This window comes from Ceratotherium simum, chromosome 18 (genome assembly GCF_057802395.1).
Source record: "Ceratotherium simum simum isolate JZ-2026a chromosome 18, ASM5780239v1, whole genome shotgun sequence".
NCBI lineage: Eukaryota > Metazoa > Chordata > Mammalia > Perissodactyla > Rhinocerotidae > Ceratotherium > Ceratotherium simum.
This window is the reverse complement of record NC_141917.1, coordinates 58,342,847-58,367,543: the sequence shown is the minus strand read 5'-3', so window position 1 is coordinate 58,367,543 and position 24,697 is coordinate 58,342,847. Positions and strand designations below refer to the sequence as shown.

At 53.2% G+C, this 24,697-nt stretch overlaps 2 protein-coding genes across 5 annotated transcripts; one reads left to right on the top strand and one right to left on the bottom strand.

The window, feature by feature from the left end:
- The first annotated feature begins 813 nt into the window (after positions 1 to 813).
- On the top strand, positions 814 to 10,393 carry HSH2D (hematopoietic SH2 domain containing). 3 transcript variants are annotated; one of them, XM_087443665.1, is made up of 7 exons: positions 814 to 1,069; positions 1,468 to 1,476; positions 4,093 to 4,237; positions 5,682 to 5,771; positions 6,810 to 6,975; positions 7,356 to 7,490; positions 9,728 to 10,393. In XM_087443665.1, the coding sequence occupies exons 1-7, from the start codon at positions 1,027 to 1,029 to the stop codon at positions 10,265 to 10,267; spliced, it is 1,128 nt and encodes a 375-aa protein (XP_087299791.1). In that variant the 5' UTR covers positions 814 to 1,026; the 3' UTR covers positions 10,268 to 10,393. The 3 variants fall into 3 exon arrangements, with proteins under 3 accessions (XP_087299791.1, XP_087299790.1, XP_087299789.1); XM_087443664.1 differs by lacking the exons at positions 814 to 1,069; positions 1,468 to 1,476 and adding exons at positions 2,048 to 2,142; positions 3,212 to 3,321; XM_087443663.1 differs by lacking the exons at positions 814 to 1,069; positions 1,468 to 1,476 and adding exons at positions 2,048 to 2,142; positions 3,212 to 3,402.
- A 1,560-nt stretch (positions 10,394 to 11,953) lies between these two features.
- CIB3 (calcium and integrin binding family member 3) lies at positions 11,954 to 18,044 on the bottom strand. Of its 2 annotated transcripts, XM_004423004.2 has the most exons (6): positions 17,994 to 18,044; positions 17,746 to 17,780; positions 15,956 to 16,067; positions 14,818 to 14,965; positions 13,156 to 13,351; positions 11,954 to 11,975 (listed from the first exon to the last, which is right to left on the bottom strand). In XM_004423004.2, exons 1-6 carry the CDS (start codon positions 18,042 to 18,044, stop codon positions 11,954 to 11,956), a joined length of 564 nt encoding a protein of 187 aa, XP_004423061.1. The 2 variants fall into 2 exon arrangements, with proteins under 2 accessions (XP_004423061.1, XP_087299175.1); XM_087443049.1 differs by lacking the exons at positions 15,956 to 16,067; positions 17,746 to 17,780.
- Positions 18,045 to 24,697: the final 6,653 nt, after the last annotated feature.

Here is a 24,697-nt window from a genome sequence, read left to right as displayed (position 1 = left end):
ATCAATGTTTGTGGAATGAATGAGTGAATGAATAGAATGGAGGCAGCGTGGACCACAGAACCGTAAAACTGCATAAAGCCCAGCGTTGGCAGAGCTTGACTTCCCCACCCCTGACATCTACAGCCCCAGCATATCCCCAGGGCTGAGATGGCATTGTGGTGGCCTACCCCAAAAGCCACCGCACATGGGGCCCTGAAAGTCCTACTAACTAGCCGAGGCCTCCAGTTAGAAGCCCAGAGCTGATACAGAGGGCAGGGGCTGACGCCGGGGAGGAGGGGCCGGCGTCGGAGGGGGAGGAGCTGACATCCGAGGGGGAGGGGCTCACGTCGGAGGGGGGGCGGACGTCGGAGGGGAGGGCTGACGCCAGAGGGGAGGGGCTGAGATCGGAGGGGCGGGGCTGACGTTGGGGGTGGGCAGGGGCCATCGAGTCCCAGCCCTTATGTCCCTGCTGGTCCTCTTCTGGAAGTTCCTGGGTGGGGGGACCTGTCGGTTGGAGGACTGTGGTCACCGCGGGGTGGGGGTGATTCTGTTGTGACCTTCTCAGCGGGGACGTTAGTCTGTGGGAGACCACATCCCCCAAGCAGGTCAGGGCAATCAGGGCGGAGCCCTGTGGTGGAGCCTCCGGGGCCCGGTGGGGGGTGGGCTGAAGCGCCCCATGTTTCTGGAGACTGAGCTCCACGTACATGAGACCCCCGATGGCCAGGCTTTCTGAGTGACAAGGTCTCTTGGGCACTTCTGATCCCCTCCCCAGCACGTTGCTCCTCATCGTCGAGGCTGGACGCCAGCCCACTGGGCAGCGGAGGGCATGGAGGGTCAGAGAGGTGAAGTGAGTGCCCGAGGCTGCCCGGCCGGTGAGGTCTGCAGCCCCAGCCCGCGTCGCCCCGCCAGGCACAAAGGCGTCAGGTTCAGTCACGGTGAAGAGTCCTGGTGTTGTTACTCCTGACGAGCCCGTGCTGCCTGCTTGAAGGTTGTCCCTCCCGCCATCCTCCCGTGACTAGGGAGTGCCATTAGGTGCCCACTTCACAGATGAGGAAACTGAGGCCCAGAGAGGTGGAGCGACTCACCCAAGGTTACACAGTGGGGGAGTGAGAAGGCGAGCCCCATGTGCCTCCTGCTCAGGCCTGGTTGACCTGCAGGCTCCAGATAAGGGCCCCCTCCCAAGAGCGGGGCCGTGAGGGGCCCAGCGGGAGCCTACAGTGGAGGCTCTCAGGCCCGCCTGGCCGGGGCGATAAGCCCGCGGGAAGGCCCCGCTCCGCGGAGGATCTGGGCGCATCCGCCTGAGAGGGAAGGAGGAAGTGGTTTCCTCGTGTGCTGCGGAGGTCAGCCAGCACACATCCGGGGCGGCGGATCCGCTAGGTGCCGGGCCCACGCCGTGTGTAGGGGCCCCCAAAACGCTTTAGTTTTTTAAAATCAGAGGAAAAAACTGAGTCCAATAAAAATGAATATATAATAATGAATCCAGCCCAGGCTACACTGGTCTTGGTGCCAATGCAGTCGTAAACTATCATTTTAAATGTGATTTTTTTTTTTTTTTAACAAAGTAAGTCATAACGTGGTCCTGTGCACACAGTGAGGCCCCAGCCTGTCGAGGCTCCATCCTGCCTCAGGGCCTTTGCCCGTGCTGTTCTCTCCACCTAGAGCACTCTGTGCACCCCCCATAGATCGAGTTGACTCCCACCCACACGGGTGCCCCTTCCTCCAGATCAGTTAGGCCCCTCTGAGGGTTCTTGAACTCCAGTCCCGCCTTCCTGATGGGCTGTCCTCTTTGAAACAGCGACATTAATAATTTCTCCCTCCTCTCCATTGCCCGCTAGACTATAGATGCCGGGAGCACCTGTCTTGGGGTCACCTCTGTGTTCTGAGGATCTGGCATACAACAGGTGCTCCCTAAAGGCTTGTTAAGGTCTCGGGGGAGCAAGAGTGTCCCTCCACCTGCAGCTCAGCAGCTTTGCTGGACTGAAGACAGAGGGCGACTGGGGTTGTCCTGGTCGCGCCCCCGGGGCCCACCTGCTTAAGAAAACAGGAACCTCCCAGGGGCAGTGGCCCCGCCCTGCTGACGTGCAGACCCTGAACCGAAACACAAGCTCCTGCAGGCAGCGAGCACAGCCAGAGCCAGGGCCTCGGGGCCCAGGGGTCTCCCAGGTACGTGCCCCAGCGGGGGCCCCTCAGCCAGCCACATGCCCACCTCTGTGTCCGCCCCATGCTCACTGAGCCCCATCCTGGCCCTCTAGGAGACAGAGCATGGGGGCCCGGCTGGGCCAGAAGGAGGGATGGGGCTGGCGGGGACCAGAGAGGCAGGAGGAATTTTTGGGGGGCACTGGCAGGTGACCATTAGGAGGTGGAGCTGGATTTGGGGAAAGGACATTCCTGGCAGGGCAACAGCGTGTGCGAAGGTGAGGAGGGGAGAGAGAGCTTGATCTGTTTTGGGTAGAGAGCAAGGATGTCCTTAGGGCTGGAATGTGGGGGAAGAGGAGGCCAGGGAAGTCCCAGTGCCAGGGTCAGGAGTTTGAAACTTAGTGTGGGTTCATTCATCAGCAAATAGAGTAGTTATTCATATCTATTCAAGAATAGCTAGTTATTTATCAGCCAACAGCCCTGCACCGTCCTCTGGGCCTGCCCAGTGCCAGATGATGCTGGGGACTCAGAAAAATCCAAAAGAACCTAGCCCTGGGCCCCGGTCCCCAGAAGCCTCTGATCTGGAGCAGACAGAACCAGACATAGACACTCCAGCTGCATGAAGCGAGGCGAGACCAGAGGCAGGGACGGTGGGGAAGGTGGGGGACAGAGAAGGGTGCCAGAGCTTTGTCTAGGGGAAGAGGCAGGAAAGTTGCCTGGAGGAGGGGATATTTTTGTTGAGTCTTGAAGGATAAGTAGGAAGTCTCGCAGGTAGAAAAAAAGAACAAGCCTGGAAACATTACCCCATGCTTAGTCACAACTGGATTCATGAATATTTATTATATACTTATACAATGCTTAGCTCTGTACCAGCTATGCCTTCCCAGGTTAAATATCATCATTATCCCCAAATTGCAGATGAAAATACAGGCACAGAGAGGTTAAGTGACTTGCCCAAGGTCACACACAGTGGCTAAGTGGGGGAGCTGGGGTTTGAACCTAGGCTGTCTGGCTCTGATTCCAGGCTCTTAATTGCTTTGTCACCCTGCTTTATTAAACATTTCTTAATAGATGTATTTAATGTCACTTGCTGCAGAATTCCTGTGGGCTGCTTCCCAGAGGGCGTGCTCGCATCTGTCTTCTAGCAGGAGAGAGTCAATATTGACTGGGTTTGTCCACCCGCCCCCTCCCTGTGGAAACAGCCTGGTAACAACGACCTTCTGCGATATTGAAATATTAGACGGGCCAGCGGGGGGCCGGAGCTCTGGTTTGGAGAGAGAATTAAGGGTGAGAGTGAGAGGTCACGAGTGGACAATCGAGCAGGGCATGACCCTCGTGCTGGTTTTACCCCGACCTGACACTGTTTTGCAAATTGGTGCTGTTTTCCGCCTCCCTGTCATTGGCTCACAAAGTCCAGTGGCATCTTCAGCTTAAGATTGTCGAGAACGCGTGTTAATTAATGTTGCACCTGACACGTTACAGGTGTGCCATCAGTGGCCATCACGTGTGGCAACGTTGTTAGCAGAGGTGACCATTTGGGGCCACCTCTCCCTAGTGTTGAACGAACCATGGCAGCCATTTGTGGTGCCACCGTGTGTCAGCTATTTCATTCATTCACCTACCATGGTGCCATCTCCACACCCTCCAGAGAGGTTGATATTTACTTAACACTTAAACTCAGTTCCTAAACTTAAATACATATATTTACAAAGGGAGCTTCCTAACACTTGTAGTAATGGCATAACAAGAATAAAAGGAAAAGGAAAAATCCTCGGAGGATTTTCAGGAGGAGTCGATGAATGAATGCACATCAGTGCCAGCACATAGTAGCTGCTCACGAAACGCAAGCCAGTTTCAAGTCTGTTGCCCTGAGCAGCCTGGAGTGCTTCTCAGAGGAGGAGGCACCATGAGCTGCAAGAATAGAGCAAAGATGGGAGGTAGACTAGACTTGACTCTCTCTCCTCCCTCCTGCCCCAGGTCACCATCCCCAGGAAGCCATGACAGAGGCCGGAAAGCTGCCCCCGCCGCTGCCCCCACGACTCGACTGGTTCGTGCAGACACAGGTGGGCCAGCTGGCCCAAGGAGGGGTCCCTGCCTGGTTCCACGGTGCCATCTCGAGAGAGTGAGGACACCCACATCTTCCACCCTGCCCTTCCCCTCTTTCCTTGTCTATCCCACCGCCCACGGCAGGTTTTCACTGCAGAATTCTGGGCTCAGCTCAGCTCAGTGGGTGAAGAGAGTGAAAAGAGCTATGGAGTCCTGGGCTTGAATCCTGCCTCCTTGCTGTGTGACCTTGGGCAAGTTGTTTCCCCTCTCTGGACCTCAGCTTTGTCTAGCATAGAGATCTGGCAGGCCCTTACCCCGCTCATGCACACCGGGCATCACCAATCAATGCTGGCAGCCTGCAGCCTCAGAACCCCTCTTAGTACAGTCCCTAACAGCTGCCCTCTGTGCAGCGAGAAGGTAGCCAACATGCACTTGCTACATCAGACTGAGCTCTGAGGACATGCACAAACTCACCTGCTTAGCCACCCCCAGGGCCTGGCTCTAAATGAAAGGGAAAAAGAACACTTATTGCCGCCTTCTGCATGTGGGAAATTGAGAGAACATTGTGACAGCCGCAAAGAGGAGGAACTGGGCACGTTTCTGAGTTCTGGGGCACACCGATAGAAATATAATGTGAGCCACACATTGCAATCTTAAAGTTTTTAGTAGCTATGGTAAAAGAAGTGAAAAGAAACAGGTGGAATTCATTTTAATCATGTCTTTTATTTAACCCAGTACAGTATATCCAAGGTCTTGTCATTCCCATGTGTAATCAGTACTCAGAAGTCATTCACGAGACGGTATAGTCCCTTTATTTGTACAAAGTCTTCAAAATCTGGTGGGTTTTGCATGCTGAGAGCACATCTTGATTCGGACCAGCCACGTTTCAAGTGCTCAGCAGCCACACGTGGTCGGTGGCCTCTGTATTGGACAACGTGGGTCACAGGCTCCCATCTTGTCCCATGAAGGCCACCTTCCTCTCTCTGAACCCCAGATAGCAGTAGTAACAATCACAGTGAATAACCGTAGTGACAATAGTGGATGCTTTGTGAGCACTCGCCAGGGAGCTGTTCCCACGCGCCCGGCACCCACATTTCATCTGTTCTCATGTCAGCCCTGGGCATGAGGGGCTGCTTTCCCCTCGAGGAAGCTGCAGGTCAGAAAGGGACCAGCCCCGCCAGGGGTCACACAGCTAATGAGGAGCACAGCTGGCTTTGGAGCTCTCATGCGTCTGAGACAGCTCCTGCCCTGTTACCGCTGGCGCCTTGACCCCCGCAGAGGTGCCTGGGGGGTTCCAGGCACTGGGGACGGGAGCAGGTCTCCTGCGGTCAGGTCGTCAGAGGCTGTGTGCCCCTCTGGGGGGACGTCCCTGTCCCTGGCTGTCCCAAGGTCTGAAACAGCCCAGGGTCAGCAAGGCCGTAGGTGGCACGTTCAGTCCTGGGACGCCTGGCGCACCAGGAGTCTGGCCAGGACGCTGGCGGCTGGACCTCAGCCATCCCCACCTGTGTGTGTCCGTCCAGGGACGCGGAGAAGTTGCTGGAGGCACAGCCACTGGGATGCTTCCTCATCAGAGTCAGCCACAGCCACGTGGGCTACACGCTTTCCTACAAGTAAGGCCTGGGCTGCGGCCGGGGCAGGGGCAGGAGGGCTCGGGCGCTTCCTGGGAGGGGCAAGGGGTGCTTCACACCACAGCTTCTCAGAGAGCAACTCATGTGAGGGTCTGGCAGAGTCTTGCTGAAGAGTGAGTGGCTGCAGGTCCAGCTGTAAACAGCAGACATGGGGCTGGTGGTACCTGAGATCGTGTGTCTGAGAACAGGGACTGCTGGGGGCCCGAGAGTGGCTACCGCCCTTCCCCTAATCCCCTGTCCCCTCCACCATCTACTTGGCAACTCTCTGCATCCACCCAGGGGGATGGATTAGGGAACTCACAGCAGTCCAGCACCTTGAGGCCTCAAAACATGATCTGACATCTCAGAGGATTCAGCACCACAAACTACTTTTCAAAAGGCCTGCAGGCCAAAGGAATAAAACAACCCAATGGCTCCATTACAAAGTTACCTCCAGTGGGAAAATCTTAGGCCTTGAGTCACACAGTCCAAGGCTTGGCTCTGCCACTTACATGCTGTGTGACCCTGGACAAGGTCCTCAACCTCTGTGTGCCTCCCTCAAAGTCCTCATCTCTAACTTAGGACTGCTAAAATTAATTCCGAGTCTTGATGTGAGGATTAAATAAGATATAGTAAGCACATAATGAGCCATTAATAAATGCATCCATTCATTAAGAGAACATTTATTGAGCACCGGCTGTGTGCCGGGCACACAGCCTTAGACTGGGACCTGACTCAGATTTTCATTGTCATCATTTCTATTGGTCATTTTCCCCTGGCCAGGCACCGAGCTAAGCTTTTACCTGCAATAGCTTGTTTCATCTTCACAAGAGGTCAGCCTTAGTAGCCCCATGTTATAGACGGGGAAACTGAGGCATGGGGCTGTTAGTCACCTACCAAGTATCCTGTGGCTAATGCGTGGAGAAGCCTATGTGAGAACCTGGGCTGTGAGGCTGCCGCCCTGATGCTGCCAGCTCAAGGGCTGGAAGGGGACAGAATGAGGGGAAATGGGATGTCCCAGCCCCGGCGGTGTCTCCGCAGAGCCCGGAGCTGCTGCCGTCACGTCATGGTGAAGCTCTTGGATGACGGGAGCTTCGTGATCCCGGGGGAGGAGAGGGCCCATGCCTCGCTGGACGCCCTGGTCGCCTTCCACCAGCAGCAGCCAGGGCGGCTTCACGGGGAGTGGCTGACACAGCCCTGTGGGCAGGTGAGGGTCGGCCCCGGGTGAGCTGCAGCCGCCCTCCCAGGGGCCAAGCCGCCCACCGCCCCCTTCAGCCTCTTGTGATTCTGTCGCTCTCGGGGGCGCTGTCCCCCCACGGCCCTGCCCTAGTCCCTCCCCTGGCTGATGCTCTTTTACCACGAGCGCTTCAGGTGCCAGTGTAACCTGGCTGATCTACGGGAATAGGAGTTTCTTCATAAGGCTCAGGGCAAGGGTCTAGCCCATGTAAGCTGCTGTGGGCGGGCATGCTTCCTTACAAGGTGTGTGGGTGGGGCAGCCCCTGAGCCCCAACTTCCAGGGTCCGGGACCCCAGCCCCATCCCTGTTCCCCTCCTTGGGGGTGAGCTGCAGGTCCCCTCTGCCCCACAGAAGGATCCAGCAAATGTGGATTACGAGGATCTCTTCCTTTACTCCAACGCATTGGTTGAAGAAGCCGCCAGCCCTGCCCACGGCCCCGGCAAACATCAGAATGCCCCCTCCTGTCCCGTGGCCTCACCTGGGGAGGTATGTGACGGAAAGGTGGCACCTCCAACCTGGGAGAGGGGGAGGAGCAGAGGTGGCCAACAGCTGCCAGAGGAGACTTTCTAGAATGAAGATTGGATTCTGTAGCTCTGAGCTTAAAACCTTCCAGTGATTTCCCAAGGCACGGAGATTGAAATCCCAGCTGCGACCTCAGCTCCTCCTTCTGCCCATCTCTAGCCCAATTCCACCCTCTCTGCCATTCCTTCTGTTGTTTGGACACATCAAGCTAACCTCAGGACCTTTGCACGTGCTGGTGCCATCCCAGGGCCTTTGTACATGCTGTGTGCTCTGTCCCTAGATTTCTCATGCCTGGCTTCTTCAGTTCTTCAAGTGTCTTCCTCCCCAATCTCCACACCTAAAGTAGCGCCCCTGCATTCTCCATCACATCCCCCTATTTATTCACTGCAGAGCACTTTTCACAATTTGAAGTCTTGTTTATTTATGGGTTTCCATGTTTCCTGTCTGCCTCCCCCATCAGGCTGTGAGCTTTGGGAGGCCTGGGAGTCTATCTGGCTTGTTCACCTCTGCTTTTCTGCCCCTCAGGGAGGACCTGGTACGTTCTCAGAAGGTGCTCAACTAATGAATCTGTGGAGTAGAGGAAAGAGTAAATGAATGGACCCAGCTTCTCAGGGCTGATGGGACCTTCAGGGGCCCCTGGGTCGGGGCCTAAGTGCCCTCCAGGCCCTCCACATGGCAGAGAAGTTCTGACAGTAATGGAAATGAAATGGGCTGATGTGATGGACATCGGTGGGTGTCTAGTTTTGGGGGGAACAGTCTGGGAAGGCCTCCTAGAGGAGGTGGCATAGACCTGGGCCATGCAGGGTGAAGAGCAGCCAGACACACACACACATGCAGGGAGAGCATTCCAGGCAGAGGAAACGGCATGTGCAAAGGTCCTGAGGCTCAGTGTGCTTGACAAACAGAAGAACAACAAAAGCCAGTGTGTGGACGGAGTGGAGTGAGCAAAAGGGTGATTGTTGGGAGGTGAGGGTCAGGGTCAGCAGGGGCCAGTCATGCAGGGCCTCAGGGCCAGGGAGAGGAGATGGGGCTCTGTTCCAGGTGTGCCACGGAGCCATGGGAGTGTGAGCGTGATCAGACTGAGGGGCTTAAATGTTGCCTGTGGCTGCTGGCTTCAGAAGAGGCTGTCTGGGGGCAGTGGTCGAGGTGGCGGGAAGGAGGCAGAGGCAGTGTCCGGATGGGAGGGCCCAGAAGGGGGTCCCTGGGGATAGAGAAAGAAGTGGATATTTGGGACGTTTTAGAAGGGAGCCTGCTGATGGCTTGGAGACGGTAAATGAGAGGCAGAGGGACGTTGTCATGGTCTGAGCCCCTGTCCTCCGTTACTGGGGAGATGATCCCAGGAGGGGCCACTGGGAGAGCAGGGAAGCGCGACGGGAGAGAGCGGCAGCCTGTGAAGTCTGTGTTAGTAAGCGCTGGGCCTGGGGGCCCGCGGTCCTCAGTCCCCCTGGAAGGCTGGGACTGCGCGGAGCGTGCTCGTCGGTTATCCCTCCTCAGGTGAGGGAGCCGGGGTGTTCACCCTCCAGCTCCCTTCGGTCATTGGTCAAGCGCTGCTCCTGGGAGACTGTAGTTCTCTGGCCCTTCTGGTCTGCGACTTGTGACGTTGGGGAGGGGGCCGGGGTGCTGCCGTGCTCGGGGAAGGGGTGCAGGTGAGGTGCCGGCAGCACCTGGCACAAACGACACGACGTGTTCGGCCTGAACACCTGGGCGGATCAGGGGTCAGCAAACTATAGCCCGAGGGCCACGTGCGGCCCACTACCTGTTCCTGTGTGGCCGTCGAGCTAAGCATGGTGTTTACGTTTTTGAATAGTTGAAAAAAACCAAAGAAAAATGCTATTTCATGACCCATGAACATCAGCTGAAACGCACATTGCCGTGTCCACGCAGTGTTATTGGGACGCCGGCTCGCTCGTTCACGGGCCTGCGACCCCTGGCCGCTGTTGCCCTACAGCAGCAGAGACGGGCCCCCAAGCTGAGAATATTTGCTCTCTGGCCCTTTACAGAAAGCATTTGCTGACCCCTGGGGAGATAGGAAAGCCATCTACTGAGATGGCAAGGAGGGGGCGGGGGGTCAGGTTTGGAGGGTCACTCGGAGACAATTCTGGGCCCCAGGGCATCTGGGTAGGACCCGGGTCCCGATTTCTGGGGCAGATTCCGAGGTGTGGTGGGCAAGCTTGCCCCCGCTCACTTGCTCTCTGTTTCAGGCCTCCGCAAAGCCCGTCCTGCTCCATCGGCCAAAGGAAAGGACGCCGTCGGCAGAGATGCACAGAGCGCCCACCGAGGAAGCCACTTCCTCCTGTCCCCTGAAGGCTCCTCTTGAGAAGGCCTGCCGGAAACTCTGGAAGAACCTCAAGACCGTCCCCCAGACAGGCAAGAGGGTCCAGCAGCAGCTGAAATCCCACCTGGAGGCCACGAGCTTGTCGTCGCTCTGGGACCCCGGGTGGTCCCCAGGGACCCACAGCACGCGGGCCCCAGCGGGTGACGCGGCCTGGGAGGTTAACGCCCACGTGGACCCATTTGTGCCCCAGGCTCTGAGAGATAGAGGTGACTCCTCCAGGAAGGCCTCAAGGTCGGCTAGCTGGAGCGAGGTGACCCCAAGTGTCGGGGGCTGGCACCAAGTGGTCCTGAGGACCCTGTCCTCACGGGTGTCCAAACCAGAGCCGAGGGACTTGGCAGAAGCCCAGAAGGACTGGCTCCCCGAGGAGTACTGCCCACCGCCGCCCTTCGCCCCCGGGTACTGCTAGAGAGAAGGTTTGCCCTGGCCCAGGGACCCTCGCTGCCGGGGGCTGCTTACACCCAGACCCCTTGCTCTCCACCACTGCCCACCAGCCCTCAGGAACCTGAGAAATGCAATAAAGATATTGCTTGAGTCTGGTCCCTGCAGTGGTCAGTGGTGTGACCTGGTTATTTGAATAACAATAATAATAACCAGTTACAGCAATGGTCTGGAACGCCTGCTGTATGCCAGGCCCCGCACCAGACCCTCCACGTTCGTTATTTCTTTTACGCCTCTGAGTGGGCCCGTTAGGTAGGCTCATTCTGCACATGTTAAAGGAGAGACAGGTTCAGAGAGGAGGAGAGGCGTGGCTGAGGTCACAGGGCGATGGGGTGTCGGCGCCAGGATTTGAAGCCCACTCACTTCCAGCCCTTCCCCCATCCCCTGCTCCCAGGCTCAACTCCAAGTGCGTGCTCACTCATGCCTCCCCAGGTTCTCGTGCAAATGACAGAGAGGAAAGAGAGGAGGCAGACGTAGGGAGGGCTTGGCGCGCAGGAAGCACCCCCAACCCCGCCGTCAGCTTTAGGAGCAGCACAGGAGCCCCTGCCTTTCACAAAGGGAGAGGTGGCCCAGGGCTGGAGTTGGGCCGGGCTCTGGAGGGAGTCCTAGGTCGCAGGGCTGTGTGACTGTGGTGAGTCACTACACATCTCTGGGCCTGTCTCCTCATCTGGCAAACGGGGAGGAGAGCACTCCCTGTTTCTTGGGATGACCCGGCAGGCTGCGTGTAAAACCCAGCGCTTTGGTGCACAGTAGGTGCTTAATAAATGGTGGTTAGGGTGGGAGTGGTGCCCTAGAAATGATGCACAGTGGAGGTGTGTGGGGAGGTCCCTGGGGGCTGGTCTTGGCTGCAGGGATGACCACTCCTTGCGTTGACCGGGGCCGCAGACCGGGCCCCCAGGATGACCGCAGGTAGAGTGGGTGCGGGGCTTCCCAAATCTGCCAGCTGTGGGGGCTCTGGAGTGGGGTGGGCCCGGGCTCAGTTCTGCCCCTGCAGACGACTTGAGGTGTGGCCTCAGGAAGTCACTTCTGTTCCCTCGGAATGAAGTGTGACTGCTCCTCGGCCAGCCTGCTGGGATGTCATTGGTAGCCAATGCAATGGCAGAGAGGCGGCTGCTTCATCAACTGTAAAGTACTGTGCCGGCCTCAGTGAATGACATTCCTGCCACCCCCCCTCCCCAAAGGCCTCCTCTGGCAGTTGTAATGGATCAACAAGGAGTTAAAGCTTCAGTCCCCTTGAGGAATTCAGGGATGGAGGGAAAAGAGGGGACTCGAGCAGTTGGGAGTAGGGTTTGGCCTTGAGGGGTCCTGGGGTGGGGCAGCATGTGCGTGATCTCTGTACCTCATCTCTGCCCACTGAGACCCACAGCAAGGCACTTTCAGGCCTTGCAGTGGAGAGAGATCTAGAAGTCAGCCCCTTTCTTGTACAAATGTGGCCCAGAGAAGATATAGCCACCCCCAGGGTCACACAGCAAGGACAGAGGTGAGATCTCAGGCGTCCCTCCTGCCATCCACCAGGTTTAAGGTGGAAAACAAGTCCTCCCAGCAGGTGTGACTCAGTGATGTGTTTATTCCCAGAGCCCAGGAAGACTGGATTTCACAGTAGGGCAAGTGTCACGCCGCCCTCCTGTGGCCTGGCTTCTCCTCCGCCGTGCCCTCAGATGCGGATGTGGAAGGTGCTGTGTGCAGAGAGGAACGGAGTCAGTGACATCAGGCAGAGGGCAACTTTCCTTTGTCCCCCTCCCCAACACTTCGGCCTGGAGGCCCAGGGCAGTCGGGGAGCCATGTGGGGACATGGACCCCTCAAGAGAGCCCGGGCGCTGCTGCTCCCCACAGGGGTTGAGAGCACATCTCTCTGAATTGGCGCTTGCACCCCGGCTCCACCCAGCCTTGCTGTGGGACTCCGAGTGGGTGGCTGCCCCCCTCTGTGCCTCGGTTTACTCCCCGGTAAAATGGGGTAACAGCTGTCCCTCCTTCATGGGGCTGTACTGAGGGCCAAGGAGGCGACCGTGCGGGGCAGACGCACAGAGGGTGCTGTCAGCGGTTCGGAAGCCATCCTGTTGTCACACCTGCCAGGAGACAGCCGCACTTCTCTGGGGAGAGCAAGGAGGCCCCTGTGCACGCCAGGACCCCACCAATGGTAATAACCACAGCAGCAACCATAGCACACAGTTACTGAGCACCTACTGTGTGCATGCATTGCTCTACATTCTTTCCACATGCTAACTCAGGGGCCAGCCAACTCCGTTCTGTCAAGGGGCAAATCGTTGATATTTCCAACTTTGCCTTGTAGCTCGAGAGCAGCCACAGACAATACGTACACAAATGGGCATCGCTGTGTGCCAAGAAAACTACTGATGGACACAGAAATTTGAATTTCATGTCACTTTCCTGTGTCGTGGAGTGATATTATTCTTTGATTTTTTTTTCCCAACCATTTAAAAATGTAAAATCATTCCTAGCTCATGGGAGGTACAAAAACAGGTGGCAGACTGCTCCTTGTATTTACTCACTTAACCTTCACTATCAGCCCTACAGTGGGGGCTCTGATTCTCCCCAGGACTGCCAAGTACAGTTGTACAGTCTGTTCACTGCACAATGTTCAGGCAAGTGAGAGCTGAAGTCCAGCCGTGTTCCACTTGCCCAAAGAGCTGCATCCACTCACAGGAGGTCTCCGTGGGGTCCCTAAGTATCCCCACTTTAAGCATGCAGGGACTGAGGCCAGGGAGGTTGGGAAAGTTCTCCAAGGTCACAAATGAATGAATGGAGGAACTTTCACAAATGGAGCCTGTGAACTGTCTCCGTAAGCTCCCCTTTCACTTGTGGAACCAGGTTGCGCGGGGCGGCAAGGAGTGTCACCTAAGGAAGTCAGGCGCCCGCAGGATCATGTTCTGGAAGTCCTCCAGGGTCAGCCGCCCGTCGTGGTCCCCGTCAGCCTCGTCCAGCACCTTCTCGCACACCAGGCTCACCTCCTCAGCGCTCAGCTCCCCCCGTGTCAGCCTGGTCACCGTCTGCTCCAGGTCCCACGCACAGATGTAGTTGTCATCGTTAAAGTCTGCAGAGCAGGACAGGTTGGGACGTAGGGTGGGGAGACAGCAGGTGGCAGGCAGGCTGGGCCAGCACACTTGTCCCCATGTCAGAGGGGAGGAAACTGAGGCACTGGAGGGAAACAAAGACCTTGGGGGGAAAGCTGGGTCTTGCTTTAGAATTGGGCAGGGACCTCCTGGGAGGTCATTCATTCACTCAACAAGCATTAATGGAGCACCTACTATATGTCAGGCATGTGTAACTGTTTTTCATTCATTCACTCAACAAGTGTTTATGGTGTGGTTACTGTGTTCCAGGCACCAGGATACATTTTCATTCAACAAGTATTCATTGAGCACCTACTGTGTGCCAGGCACGGGAGACAGATGATGAACAAAACAGACGCTGTCACTGCCCGTGGCCTACTCAGTGAGAAAGTTGATAAGAAGGGAACAGACGACTGAAGAGGAAATTCAGCAGCACTGCTTCATGCCAGGAGAGACATAGGATGTGGGCTGGAGAGAGACCCTGGGTGGGACTACTTTTGACCTCAACTTCAGGGTAAGGAGCCAGGGGAAAGGTGTTCCAGGCAGAGGGTACAGCAGAGAAAAGGCCTGGAGGCAGAAAGAGTTTGGTGTTGTAGGGGAGGAAGAGTCTCCTCTACCCACTCTGGGTCCTTTCTGCCTGGCTACAAATTAAATTGACATGAGACCGAATAGCAGGAGAAAATCAAACAAAGCTTTATAACATGTATATGTGGGAGAGACCAGGGAAACTGAGTAACTCGACAAAATGGTGGAGGTTCTCATCTTAAATACCCTCTTCACCTAAAGACAAAGGAAGATGTGGGGGTGGGGAGAGTCAGCTATGGGACATGACCAGAAAAGCACAGTAAACAAGAGTAAGGTTAATATGCAGATTTAAGGCCTTGCCCTCTGCATTGACCAGTTTCTAGAGATGAGGTCTTACCCCCTCTTCCCAGTACAGAGAGGGAGATACCTTTACAAATAGAGATTTCCCTTATAAATGTAAATGCTTGGTAAACAGAACTTTGATAAGAATGGGCTTAGCAAGGACCCTCCCAGTCTATCGATACCCAGAGTTATCTACTCTGATGGCCTGTCCTGGGTACAGGCCTTTTATCTTAAATTATTTTAGTTAGTGGGGTGGGGGTGGGGTCAAAGTTTCTTTCAGAGTCTTCTGAGCCTTTATTGTCTTCAGCTCCAAATAATCCACATACCAGAGTGGCACATCTTGGGGCGGCCTGCCCTGAACCCTGTTCGTGTGCTGGAGGAGGAGCCAGGCCAGCGCGGCTGGATGGAGGGAGCAGGGGGACGAGGTTGGGCGGTACGGGGTGGGGTGGAAGACAGGGCCATGCAGGGCCTCGAAGGCTTTTGGGACACGTTTGTGATGGCAGCGCAAGCCCCTGGTCCAAGGCCTGGACTTGTTCCCACCTCCCACCCCCACGCCCCCACCCCAGGGCCCCACACACACCATAAATTTTAAAAGCATAGTAGGCTTTGAGGTCTCGGGGAGCCATTTCGCTCATCACGGAAAACATGTCCAGGAAGTTGTCCAAGGTCATGTGGCCGTCCCCGTCCTCAGAGAAGACCTGTACGATCCTCTGGCGGAAGGGGTTGTCCTGGGGCCGGGAAGCATGGAAGCCACCCCTGAGCAGGGTCCCACAGGCTCCACATGGTCTCACTCTCAGCACCTACTCCCTGGGAACCTCCAAGCACCCCTGCCAAGACCCCCTCGCTCCCCTGGACCCTAGAGAGGATGTCATGCAACTCCACACTCTGCCCCCGTGGTCTGGGGGCGTTGACCCTGCTTCCAGCTCCAGAGGCAGCCACGTGACCCAGGTGAGGCCAATCAGAGATTTCCATTCACCTGGCAACTGTGATTGGCTCTGGGGTGGGCGTATGACTCAAACTGGCCAATCAGAGGCTGCCCTGGGCTGTTTTCTGAAAAACTGAGAGGGAGGGACCTGCTTTCTTCTGGATGCAGAGCTGACGGGAGGAAAGCTGGGGTGCTGGGGCCCCCCTTCACTACCTCAAGAGGACAGGCTGCGTGAGGCGGAAGCCTCGCCCTGGGAGGAGCTGAGCGACAGAGGGAAATTTCACAGCACGTCCTCAGAGACCCCGGTTCCAGCCGTGCCTGACGTTAGCCAGACCTGCCCCTGGACTTTTTGCTCATGTGATGCAACCCATTCTGTCCCTCTTGAATGAGGCTTCTGTCCCTTGTGATAAAATAATCTCTACTCACAGTCACTCATCCCACAAGTTCCCTTCAAAGGCACGAACCATGTGTCAAACATCCAGCTGAGGAGAAACCGTATTTAGTAGTTCCTACTATGAAAAGAAGAACTAACGTTACTTGAGTACTTGCAAAACGACAGGCCCTGTGCTGAGCCCTTCACCTGCTTTATCTCATCTCATCTTCCCGACAACCCAGGGTTTGAATCCTATCTCTGTTATGTCCTGGCTGTGTGGCCATGAACAAGTGTCTCAACCTCTCTGAACCTCGGTTTCTTCATCTGTAAAATGGGAATAATTGCAGCACCCACCTCATAGGAATGCAGCAGGGGCATCCCTACTATTTTTTCTCTGCCTGCCCCATGGCCCAGGCATACCTTCAGCTCAGGCATGCTGCCGATGAGCTCGTAGGGCACCTTCACATTGGGGCAGCTGGTATAGTCCAGAGGGACAAGCTGGGGGGCCAGGTCCTGGTAGCGATAGAAGAGCCTGGTATAGGGAGGGAAATGCAGGAAGAGCTGGGAGACGGGAGCGGGGGACTTGTCCCTCCTCTCTCACTCTCGCAGCAGCTCACTCTATACTGAAGGATGCTGGGTCCCCAAGGGCCATCAGCCCTGGGCCCAGCTTTCAAAGGCACAGACCCAGACACAGGCACTTCTACCCCCCTGGGGACAGGGTCAAGGTGGAGAGAGGGACCCAGAGCTAGGGGAGACTAGATTAGGGAAAGCAAGCCAGGGAGGAGGAAGGACTTCCTGAAGGAAGGGGCATTAATGCTGGGCTTTGAAGCCTGGGTAGGAGGTTACCAGGCAGATGGGGATGACAGAAGGGAGGGTGCTTAAGGCGAGGTCATTTCACATGGAGCATTCAGAGAATCTGAGCAGATCTATGAATCTCTGGACATCATCACATTGTCAGCAAGACCCTGCTTCTAAAGACCCCCATCTTCACACTTCCCTTCTCTCCCTCCATAGTGGGAGGCAGGGTTCCCTCAATGGGCAGAGCAGAGACAAAGGCTAATATTCAGGGATTTTTTAAGGGTGAACGAAAGACATTTTGCAAAACACCAAATGCCACCTACACTACCTAGATTGTGAGGCCAGCTCTCCACTGTAATGCCCTCACCTGGTGACATCCTATCTTCACTGGGGGCATGCGGAGCAGCAGCCTTGTAGAGATCATCTTGAGAAATCAGAGGTCCCCAAGCTGCTAGGGACCATCTCTGAAGGAGTCGGGCGTCCCTGGGTCATTTGATGGCAAGGAACTTGAGGAGAGGTGTCAGGAGTTTCAGTCCTGCTCACCCAGTCCCTGTCAGCATCTCCTCAGGGCCCAGCCTGGGCTTGGGTTTCTGCGTGGCCTTGAACATGTCCCTCGTCCCCTCCGAGCCTCAATTAGTTGACCTGACCAGTAAGAAGCTTGGGACAGATGAAATGTCAGCCCTGAAACTTCTTGGGGCTCTGCCGGCCTGCAGAGCCGGAGGCAGCCGCCCCTGTCCAAGCCTCAGTTTCCCCATCAGTAATCCGATCGTGAGGGCCAGGCTGACCCTGTGAGCTGTCCTCCCCACACAATGGGGCTCACTGCTAAGAGCTGTGCCCATCAATAATGGATGTCCCATGCCCACACAACTGGGGCCTTGGCCCCGATCACTCTGCAGCCGAACCCTGCCAGCTTGGGTTTCACGACTCCAAGTTCATGGGTCGGGGCCTCCGGACAATGGCTCCATGGGCCGAGCGATGACGTGGGACACCCACCTATGCCTGTATCACTCACGCCAGGGACTGCAGCAGCTTCAGGCTGCCTCCCGGCGCCCTCACCTGATGCCGACCCCACAGCCCAGAGCTGGCTCCCGGCCCTGCCCCCAGGTTCCCAGCCTCCAGTTCCCACTGGCCTCAGGGGCACCTTTCTAACACGCTGACCTGTCTCTGCCCAGCTCTCACACTCTCCATGGCTCCCCGCCACCCCTAGAGAAAGCCCAAGCCCAGCCTAGAGGTGTGGCAATATGGTGAGACGGGACGACTCAGCCTCCCCAGCTCTGCCTCCGTCCACTGACCAGGCCTGCAATCCCCCCAGTAGTGCTTTAACCGCTGTGAGGTACCGGGCCCTGTCAAACTGCAAATCCGCTAGTGTGGAAAGTTGTTTCCAGATCTTCTTCCCTCCCCTCCAGACTGACCTCATGATCTCCTTCCTTGTGAAGAAAGTGCAGTCCTGCCGGAGAGAGATGCTGGCTTGGCCCAGGCCCTGCCTCGGGGGCCTCCGTCCTCTCCCTCAGCCCCACGCCCGCCTCCGCCTGACGCCACACTCAGAGCTGCGCAGGGAACCGTCCTGACTGCACGCCCGGAGGAAGGGATGCTGTCCCCGTTTCTCAGGCCAGGAAACCGAGGCTGCCAAACCCACAAGAGCCCGGCTCCTCACCCCTACCTGATATGCTTCCAGCTGCTCTTGAGTGAAAACTGTCTGCTTGTTGCCCATGTGGGGACCACCGCCAGCCCTGGAACACGCTTTGGAAGCCCCCAGTCTCATCAGGGCCACACGGGTTGCCAGGCTGCCACGCACCAGTGTCTGGGCAAACCTCTCTGCCCTGGCTGTCACCCGCCCACCCACCTGGTCACCCCCAGCCTAGGCGAGATTCAAGTTACAGCCGAGCTCTCTGAGCAACAGCCCGAGTATGTCCACAGCCAACAGGGCACAAAGGACCGCAGGAGGTCACAGGGCAGCCCTCAGTGGGGAGACCACATCTGCCACTAAGATAGGGGCCGGGGGTGTGGCTCTGGGGATGTGAGGTGCCTTCCAGAGATGGGCAGGATGGTGGAGAGGCTGCGAGCATGTCCCAGCTCAAATTCCAGTTCTCTACCCACAGGCTGTGTGGCCTTAGCTGTGTGGCCAAGTCATCTGACCTCTCTGAGCCTCATTTGTGAGACGGAAATTGTATTAGTACCTATCTCATAGAGTTGTTCTCAAGATCTAAAGAGATCATTAATACAATTAAAAAAAAAAACTGGCCATTGGCTATAAGCCCATTCTAGGCTGTGGGAGCATAATAATGAACAAGCTAGATGAGGTGTGCGTTGGAGATGAGGAGGAGGAGGATGTTACGGCTGGAGAAAAGAGATCCATGGGCTTAGTTTGAGAAACAGTGGGTTAAATAACACCAGAGTTCTTTATTGCAGGACTTGTCAGAGCCTTTAACATGCTAGTGTGCACCATGCATCCTCAAAGCATAGATACAACATAGCAAGTGGCAACCTTATTAAGACCCAGAATCCTCTTGGGTAGAACATCTTGGTTTCAAAAGCCCTGAGCCTGGCGTTCCATGCCCTTCTTTTTTTTGGGGGGGGGGAGGGAGGAAGATCAGCCCTGAGCTAACATCTGCCAATCCTCCTCTTTTTGTTGAGGAAGACTGGCCCTGGGCTGACATCCACGCCCATCTTCCTCTACTTTATATGGGACGCCATCACAGCATGGCTTGACAAGCGGTGCGTCGGTGCGCGCCCAGAATCCGAACTCTGGGCCACCGCAGCAGAGTGCACGCACTTAACTGCTGTGCCACCAGGCCGGCCCACCATGCCCTTCTTGTTCCAAGTCTCACCTCTTTCCACTTTCCTCTCCTGCTCAGACTTTCCCAGCCCCACACTCCAAATTCCTTGAACTACGCTTCTGTCTTCTCCTTTCCCTCCTCCCTCTCCCTGGCCTGGACCATCACAGTTCCTGTCAGCAGGCTCCTCTGGACTCTGCCTCAGCTGCCATCCTCTGCCCAAGTGTGTGAAGCCATCTGTAAAATGTGACTATGATCAGGCTTTAAAGGGTTCCTGAGGATGATTTCCTTAAAAACTGACAATACAGAGTGTTGGCGAAGACGTGGACCAACTGGAACTGTTCCTATTGCTGGTGGTGTTGCAGAATGGCACAGCCGCTCTGGAAAACGGGTTGGCAGTTTCTTTTAAAGTTAAACATACATGACTCAGCAGTCCCACTCCTGCATATTTACCCCAGGGAAATGAAAACCTATGTGCACCGAAACCCTGTACATGCCCACAGAATGGATTTCTGATAAGATGCTAGTCTCCAGAATCTATAAAGAACTCTTACAAGTCTACAATAAAAAGATAAATAATCCAAGTAAAAAGTGGGTGAAGGTTAAGGGAGAGTGGGATGCATCGTTGGAGCAACGAGGATGTCTAGGGCAGTGAAACTACTCTGTATGAGACTATAATGATGGGTATATGCCATTATACTCTTGTCAAACCCACAGAATGTACAACACCAAGACTAAAGAGTAATGTAAACTGTGGACTTGGGATGATGATGCTGTGTCAGCATAGGTTCATCAGCTATAATGAATGCACCGCTCTGTGGGGGATGTTGATAAGGGGAGAGGCTGTGCATATGTGGCGGCAGGGGGATAGATGGGAAATCTCTGTACCTTCCTCAATTTTGCTGTGAACCTAAAACTGCTCTAAAAATAAAGTCTATTAAAACAAAACAATGCAGGTAAAGGATTTGAGTAGACATGTCTCCAAGAAGATATACAAATGGCCAATAAGCACATGAAAAGATGCTCAACATCATTAGTCATTAGGGAAATGCAAATCAAAACCGCAATAAGATACCACCTCACACCCACTAGGGTAGCTATAATAAAAAAAAAAATAACAAATGTTGATGAGGATGTGGAGAAATTAAAATCCTCATACATTACTTGTGGGAATGAAAAATGGTGCAGCTCTTTGGAAAACAATTTGGCAGTTCTTTAAAAAGCTAAACATAGCGTTACCACATGACTCAGTAATTTTCACACCTATGTATATACCCAAGAGAATTGAAAATATATGTCCACATTAAAACTTATGCATGAATGTTCATAGTAGCATTATCCACAATAGCCAAAAAGTAGAAATAACCCAAATATCCATCAGTGGATGAATGGATAATGACATGCAGTATGTTAATATCATGGAATATCACTCAACCATAAAAAGCAATGAAGCTCTGACACACGCCACAACATGGAGGAACCTTGCTGAGTGAAAGAAGCCAAACACAAAAGGCCACATATTGTATGATTCCATTTATATGAAGTGTCCAGCATAGGCAAATCCAGAGAGACAGAAAGCAGGGGAGAGGGGGAGGGGGAGCGGCTGCTGCCGAGGAGGGGGTTTCTTTGGGGTGATGGAATGTTGTGGAACGAGATAGTGGTGATGGTTGCACAATTCTGTGAATGTACTAGATGCCACTGAATTATGCACTTTAAAGGGTGACTTTTATAGTACGAGAACTATATCTCAATTTTTTAACAAAAAATTGTACATGAACATTTATAGCAGATTTATTCATAATCACCAAAAACTGGAAACAACCCAAATGTCCTTCACCTGGGGAATGGATAAACATACCATGGTCTGTCCATACAACAGAATACCACATAGCCATAAAAAGGAATGAGGGGGCCGGCCCCGTGGCTTAGTGGTTAAGTGCGCACGCTCTGCTACTGGCCGCCCAGGTTCAGATCCCAGGCGCGCACCGACGCACCACTTCTCCGGTCATGCTGAGGCCGCGTCCCACATACAGCAACTAGAAGGATGTGCATCTGTGACATACAACTATCTACTGGGGCTTTGGGGAAAAAAGGAGGAGGATTGGCAATAGATGTTAGCTCAGAGCCGGTTTTCCTCAGCAAAAAGAGGAGGATAGGCATGAATGTTAACTCAGGGCTGATCTTCCTCACACACACACACAAAAAAAGGAATGAGCTATTGATATCTCACCGTGAATGAATCTCGAATCCACTGTGCTGAGTAAGAGAAGCCAGACCCAAGAGGCCACCTCCTGGATGATTCTCAAAAAGGTAAAACTATAAGAAGAGAAAACAGATCAAGTGTTGCCAGGGGCTGGGAGTGGGGTAACAAGGGAATTTGGGGGTGATGATAGAACTGTTCTATATGTTGACTGTCAGGTTGGTTACATGGCTGTATTCATTTGTCAAAAGTCGTAATACTGTGCACCAAAAAGGACTAACTTTATTGCACATAAATACATATTTTAAATGAAGGCAACAATGAAACTAATTAAAAAGAACTCCTTGCTCTCCATTGCCTCACGGTTGAAGTCCAGGTTCCTGTGCCCCACCCCATCAGACACTTCGTGATTTCATGGTGTCTCCCTCCATCAACAATTAATTTTGCAGCCCTACTGTGTGCCAGGCACCAGCCCAGGTCCTGGATACATAAGTGAACAAAACCAAGTCCCTGTTCTCATGGAGCTCACACTCCAGTGCACAAGCAACCATATAAATACATAATTAGTCAGGAGTGCTAAGTTCTAGGAAGAAACATAAAACAGGGCAGGGATAGAGAAAGATGAGGGTGGGCTATACAGATTGAGAAAGGAAGGCACCTCTGACAGGGTGACATTTGAGTAGTGACTGGAAGGAAATGAGGGAATAGCTGACAGGAAGAGAGTTGCGGGCAGTGGGAACAGCAAGTGCAAAGGCCCTGAGGCCAGAGTAAGCTTGACATGGTTGAGGGAATGCAAGGTGGCCTGGTGCTGTGTTGGGGCTCAACAAGCCCTAATTACAATTATTAAGCTGCCACCAGAGGCTGCTTCTTTGACACCCCAGCTTAATGATGGTTTCTTTTGTATTTCCAAGAAATTTTTCATGGTATATATAAACTAATTTTGTCTTTGTATGGATCAATTCCACCTTATTTTGATGAACAATATGCAACAATACTTCTTGTAACATCTAGAACTTAGAACCATAATAATAACAATACCACACATCACTAATCATCAGGGAAATGCAAATCAAAGCAACAATGAGAAACCCCCTCACACTCATCAGCATGGCTATTATTAAAAACACAAAAGACAACAAGTGTTGGCGAGGATGTGGAGAAGTTGGAACACTTGTGCACTGTTGGTGGAGATGCAAAATGATGCAGCCACTGTGGAAAACAGAATAGAGGTTCCACAAGACATTAAACAAAGAACTACCATAGGATCCAGCAATTCCACTTCTGGGTGTATACCCAAAAGAATTGAAATCAGGACCTTGAAAAGATGTTAGCGTTCCTATGTCCATTGCAGCGTTTTTCACAATAGTCAAGATATGGAAACAACCTAAATGTCCATCGGTGGAAAAATGGATAAAGAAAATGTGGTATATGCATACTATGGAATATTATTCAGCCTTTAAAAAGAAGGAAATTCCAGGGGGGTTGGCCCAGTGGTCTAGTGGTTAAGTTCATGCACTCCGCTTCATTGGCCTAGGGTTTGTGGGTTTGGATCCCAGGCACAGACCTACACATCGCTCATCAAGCCATGCTCTGGTGACAGCCCACATACAAAGTGAAGGAAGATTGGCAACAGATGTTAGCTCGGAGCCTATCTTCCTCACCATAAAAAAAGAAGGAAATTCTGCAACATGCAACAATGGTAACCATTGAGGACACTCGCTAAGTGAACTAAGCCAGTCACAGAAAGACAAATACTGCATGATTCCATTTATGTGAAATATCTAAAATAGTCAAATTCTTAGAAGCAGAGAGTAGAATGGTAGTTGGCAGGGGCTTGGGGGAGGAGGAAATGGGGATTTATTAGTCAAGGCGTGTAAAGTTTCAGTCAAGCAAGACGAATAAGATCTTGAGATCTGTTGGATAACATTGTATCTATAGCCAATGATAATGTATTGTTCACTTAAAAATTTGTTAAGTGGGTAGCTCTCACATTAAGTGTTCTTACCACAATAAAATAAAATAAAAATGAAATATGCAACTATCATATGACCCAGCACTTGCATTCTTGGGCAATCCCAGAGAAATGAAAATTTATGTTCACACAAAATCCTGTAATGGATGTTTTATCTATAATGGCCCCAAATGGGGACAACCCACACGGCCTTCAGCAGATGATTGGTCCAAGAGAATGGCACAACCGTACCACGGAACGCTATTTAGCAGTAAAAAGGGATACACCTGACAAGTCGGATGAATCTCTGGGGAAATATGTTGAGTGAAAAAGAAAAAGCCAATATTAAGAGGTTATATACTGTATGATTCCATTTATACAACATTCTTGAAACAACCAAATTATAGAAATGGAGACCAGATTGCTGGTTGCCTGTGTGCTGGAACAAGATGGGGTTTGGGCTATAAAAGTGCAACAAGAGGGATCTTGGTGAGGACGAACTGTTCTGTATCCTTCGTGTAGCAATGTCAATATCCTGATTGTGATACTGTACTAGAGTTTTGCAAGATATCGCCATTGAGGGAAACTAGGTAATGGGTACACGGAATCTTTCTGTATTAGTTCTTAAAACTACATGTGAACCTCCAATTATCTCAAAGTAAAAGTTTAATGTATGCTTCTCATTCATTCAAAGTGTCAGCTTAAAAAGCAAATTCGCCTGTTATTTTATCTCAAAATTAGTTTATTCAGGAATAGCCAAAAGAATTGCAATTCCAGCGTGCACGCTATGGCAAACCATAGGCAAATTCTGAAAGAATGGAGGGGAACTTGTTTCATAGAGGAAAAGGGGGAGTAGGGAGGGGCTCTTCTAAAGGAAAGTCCATTGGGAGAAAATGACAGTTCTCATTGGGAACTTGGCTTCTCACTGGCAGAGCTGTGGTGTTTCTCATTGGCTGAGCTGCGGCATTTCTCATTGGCTGACTTGTGGTAGTTCTCATTGGCGGAGCTGTGGTGTTTCTCATTGGCTGGGCTGCGGCATTTCTCATTGGCGGAGCTGTGGTGTTTCTCATTGGCTGGGCTGCGGCATTTCTCATTGGCGGAGCTGTGGTGTTTCTCATTGGCGGAGCTGTGGTGTTTCTCATTGGCTGGGCTGCAGCATTTCTCATTGGCTGGGTTGCGGTGTTTCTCATTGGCTAAGCTGCACCATTTCCCATTGGCTGGGCTGTTGCTGGGTGGGGAGAGAAATCTTCCTTCAGTAGTGAAGTAGTTTTACTTCCTGTCCAAGATGCAAGCGAACTCTCTTCCTGTTTGGTGTAATTGATGGTGTGATGGGGGTGAGAGCGCCCCCTACAGGCCCTCCGGAGCCAGTTTAGTTAAGGTTTCTTTTATTAATTTCCAAAAAGATACACATTTTGTTCCACGTTTTAATATCTCTAAAA

Bases quoted from the DNA above. Each gene is read 5' to 3' on its own strand.
- HSH2D (XM_087443665.1), top strand. From the start codon at position 1,027: ATGAGGAAACTGAGGCCCAGAGAGGTGGAGCGACTCACCCAAG. The intron at 5,772-6,809 runs GTAAGGCCTGGG...GTGTCTCCGCAG, and splicing joins GGCTACACGCTTTCCTACAA to AGCCCGGAGCTGCTGCCGTC. The intron at 6,976-7,355 runs GTGAGGGTCGGC...TCTGCCCCACAG, and splicing joins TGACACAGCCCTGTGGGCAG to AAGGATCCAGCAAATGTGGA.
- CIB3 (XM_004423004.2), bottom strand. From the start codon at position 18,044: ATGGGCAACAAGCAGACAGTTTTCACTCAAGAGCAGCTGGAAGCATAT. The intron at 17,781-17,993 runs GTAGGGGTGAGG...TCTCTCCGGCAG, and splicing joins AGCAGCTGGAAGCATATCAG to GACTGCACTTTCTTCACAAG. The intron at 13,352-14,817 runs GTGTGTGTGGGG...CCTGCTCTGCAG, and splicing joins CTATGCTTTTAAAATTTATG to ACTTTAACGATGACAACTAC.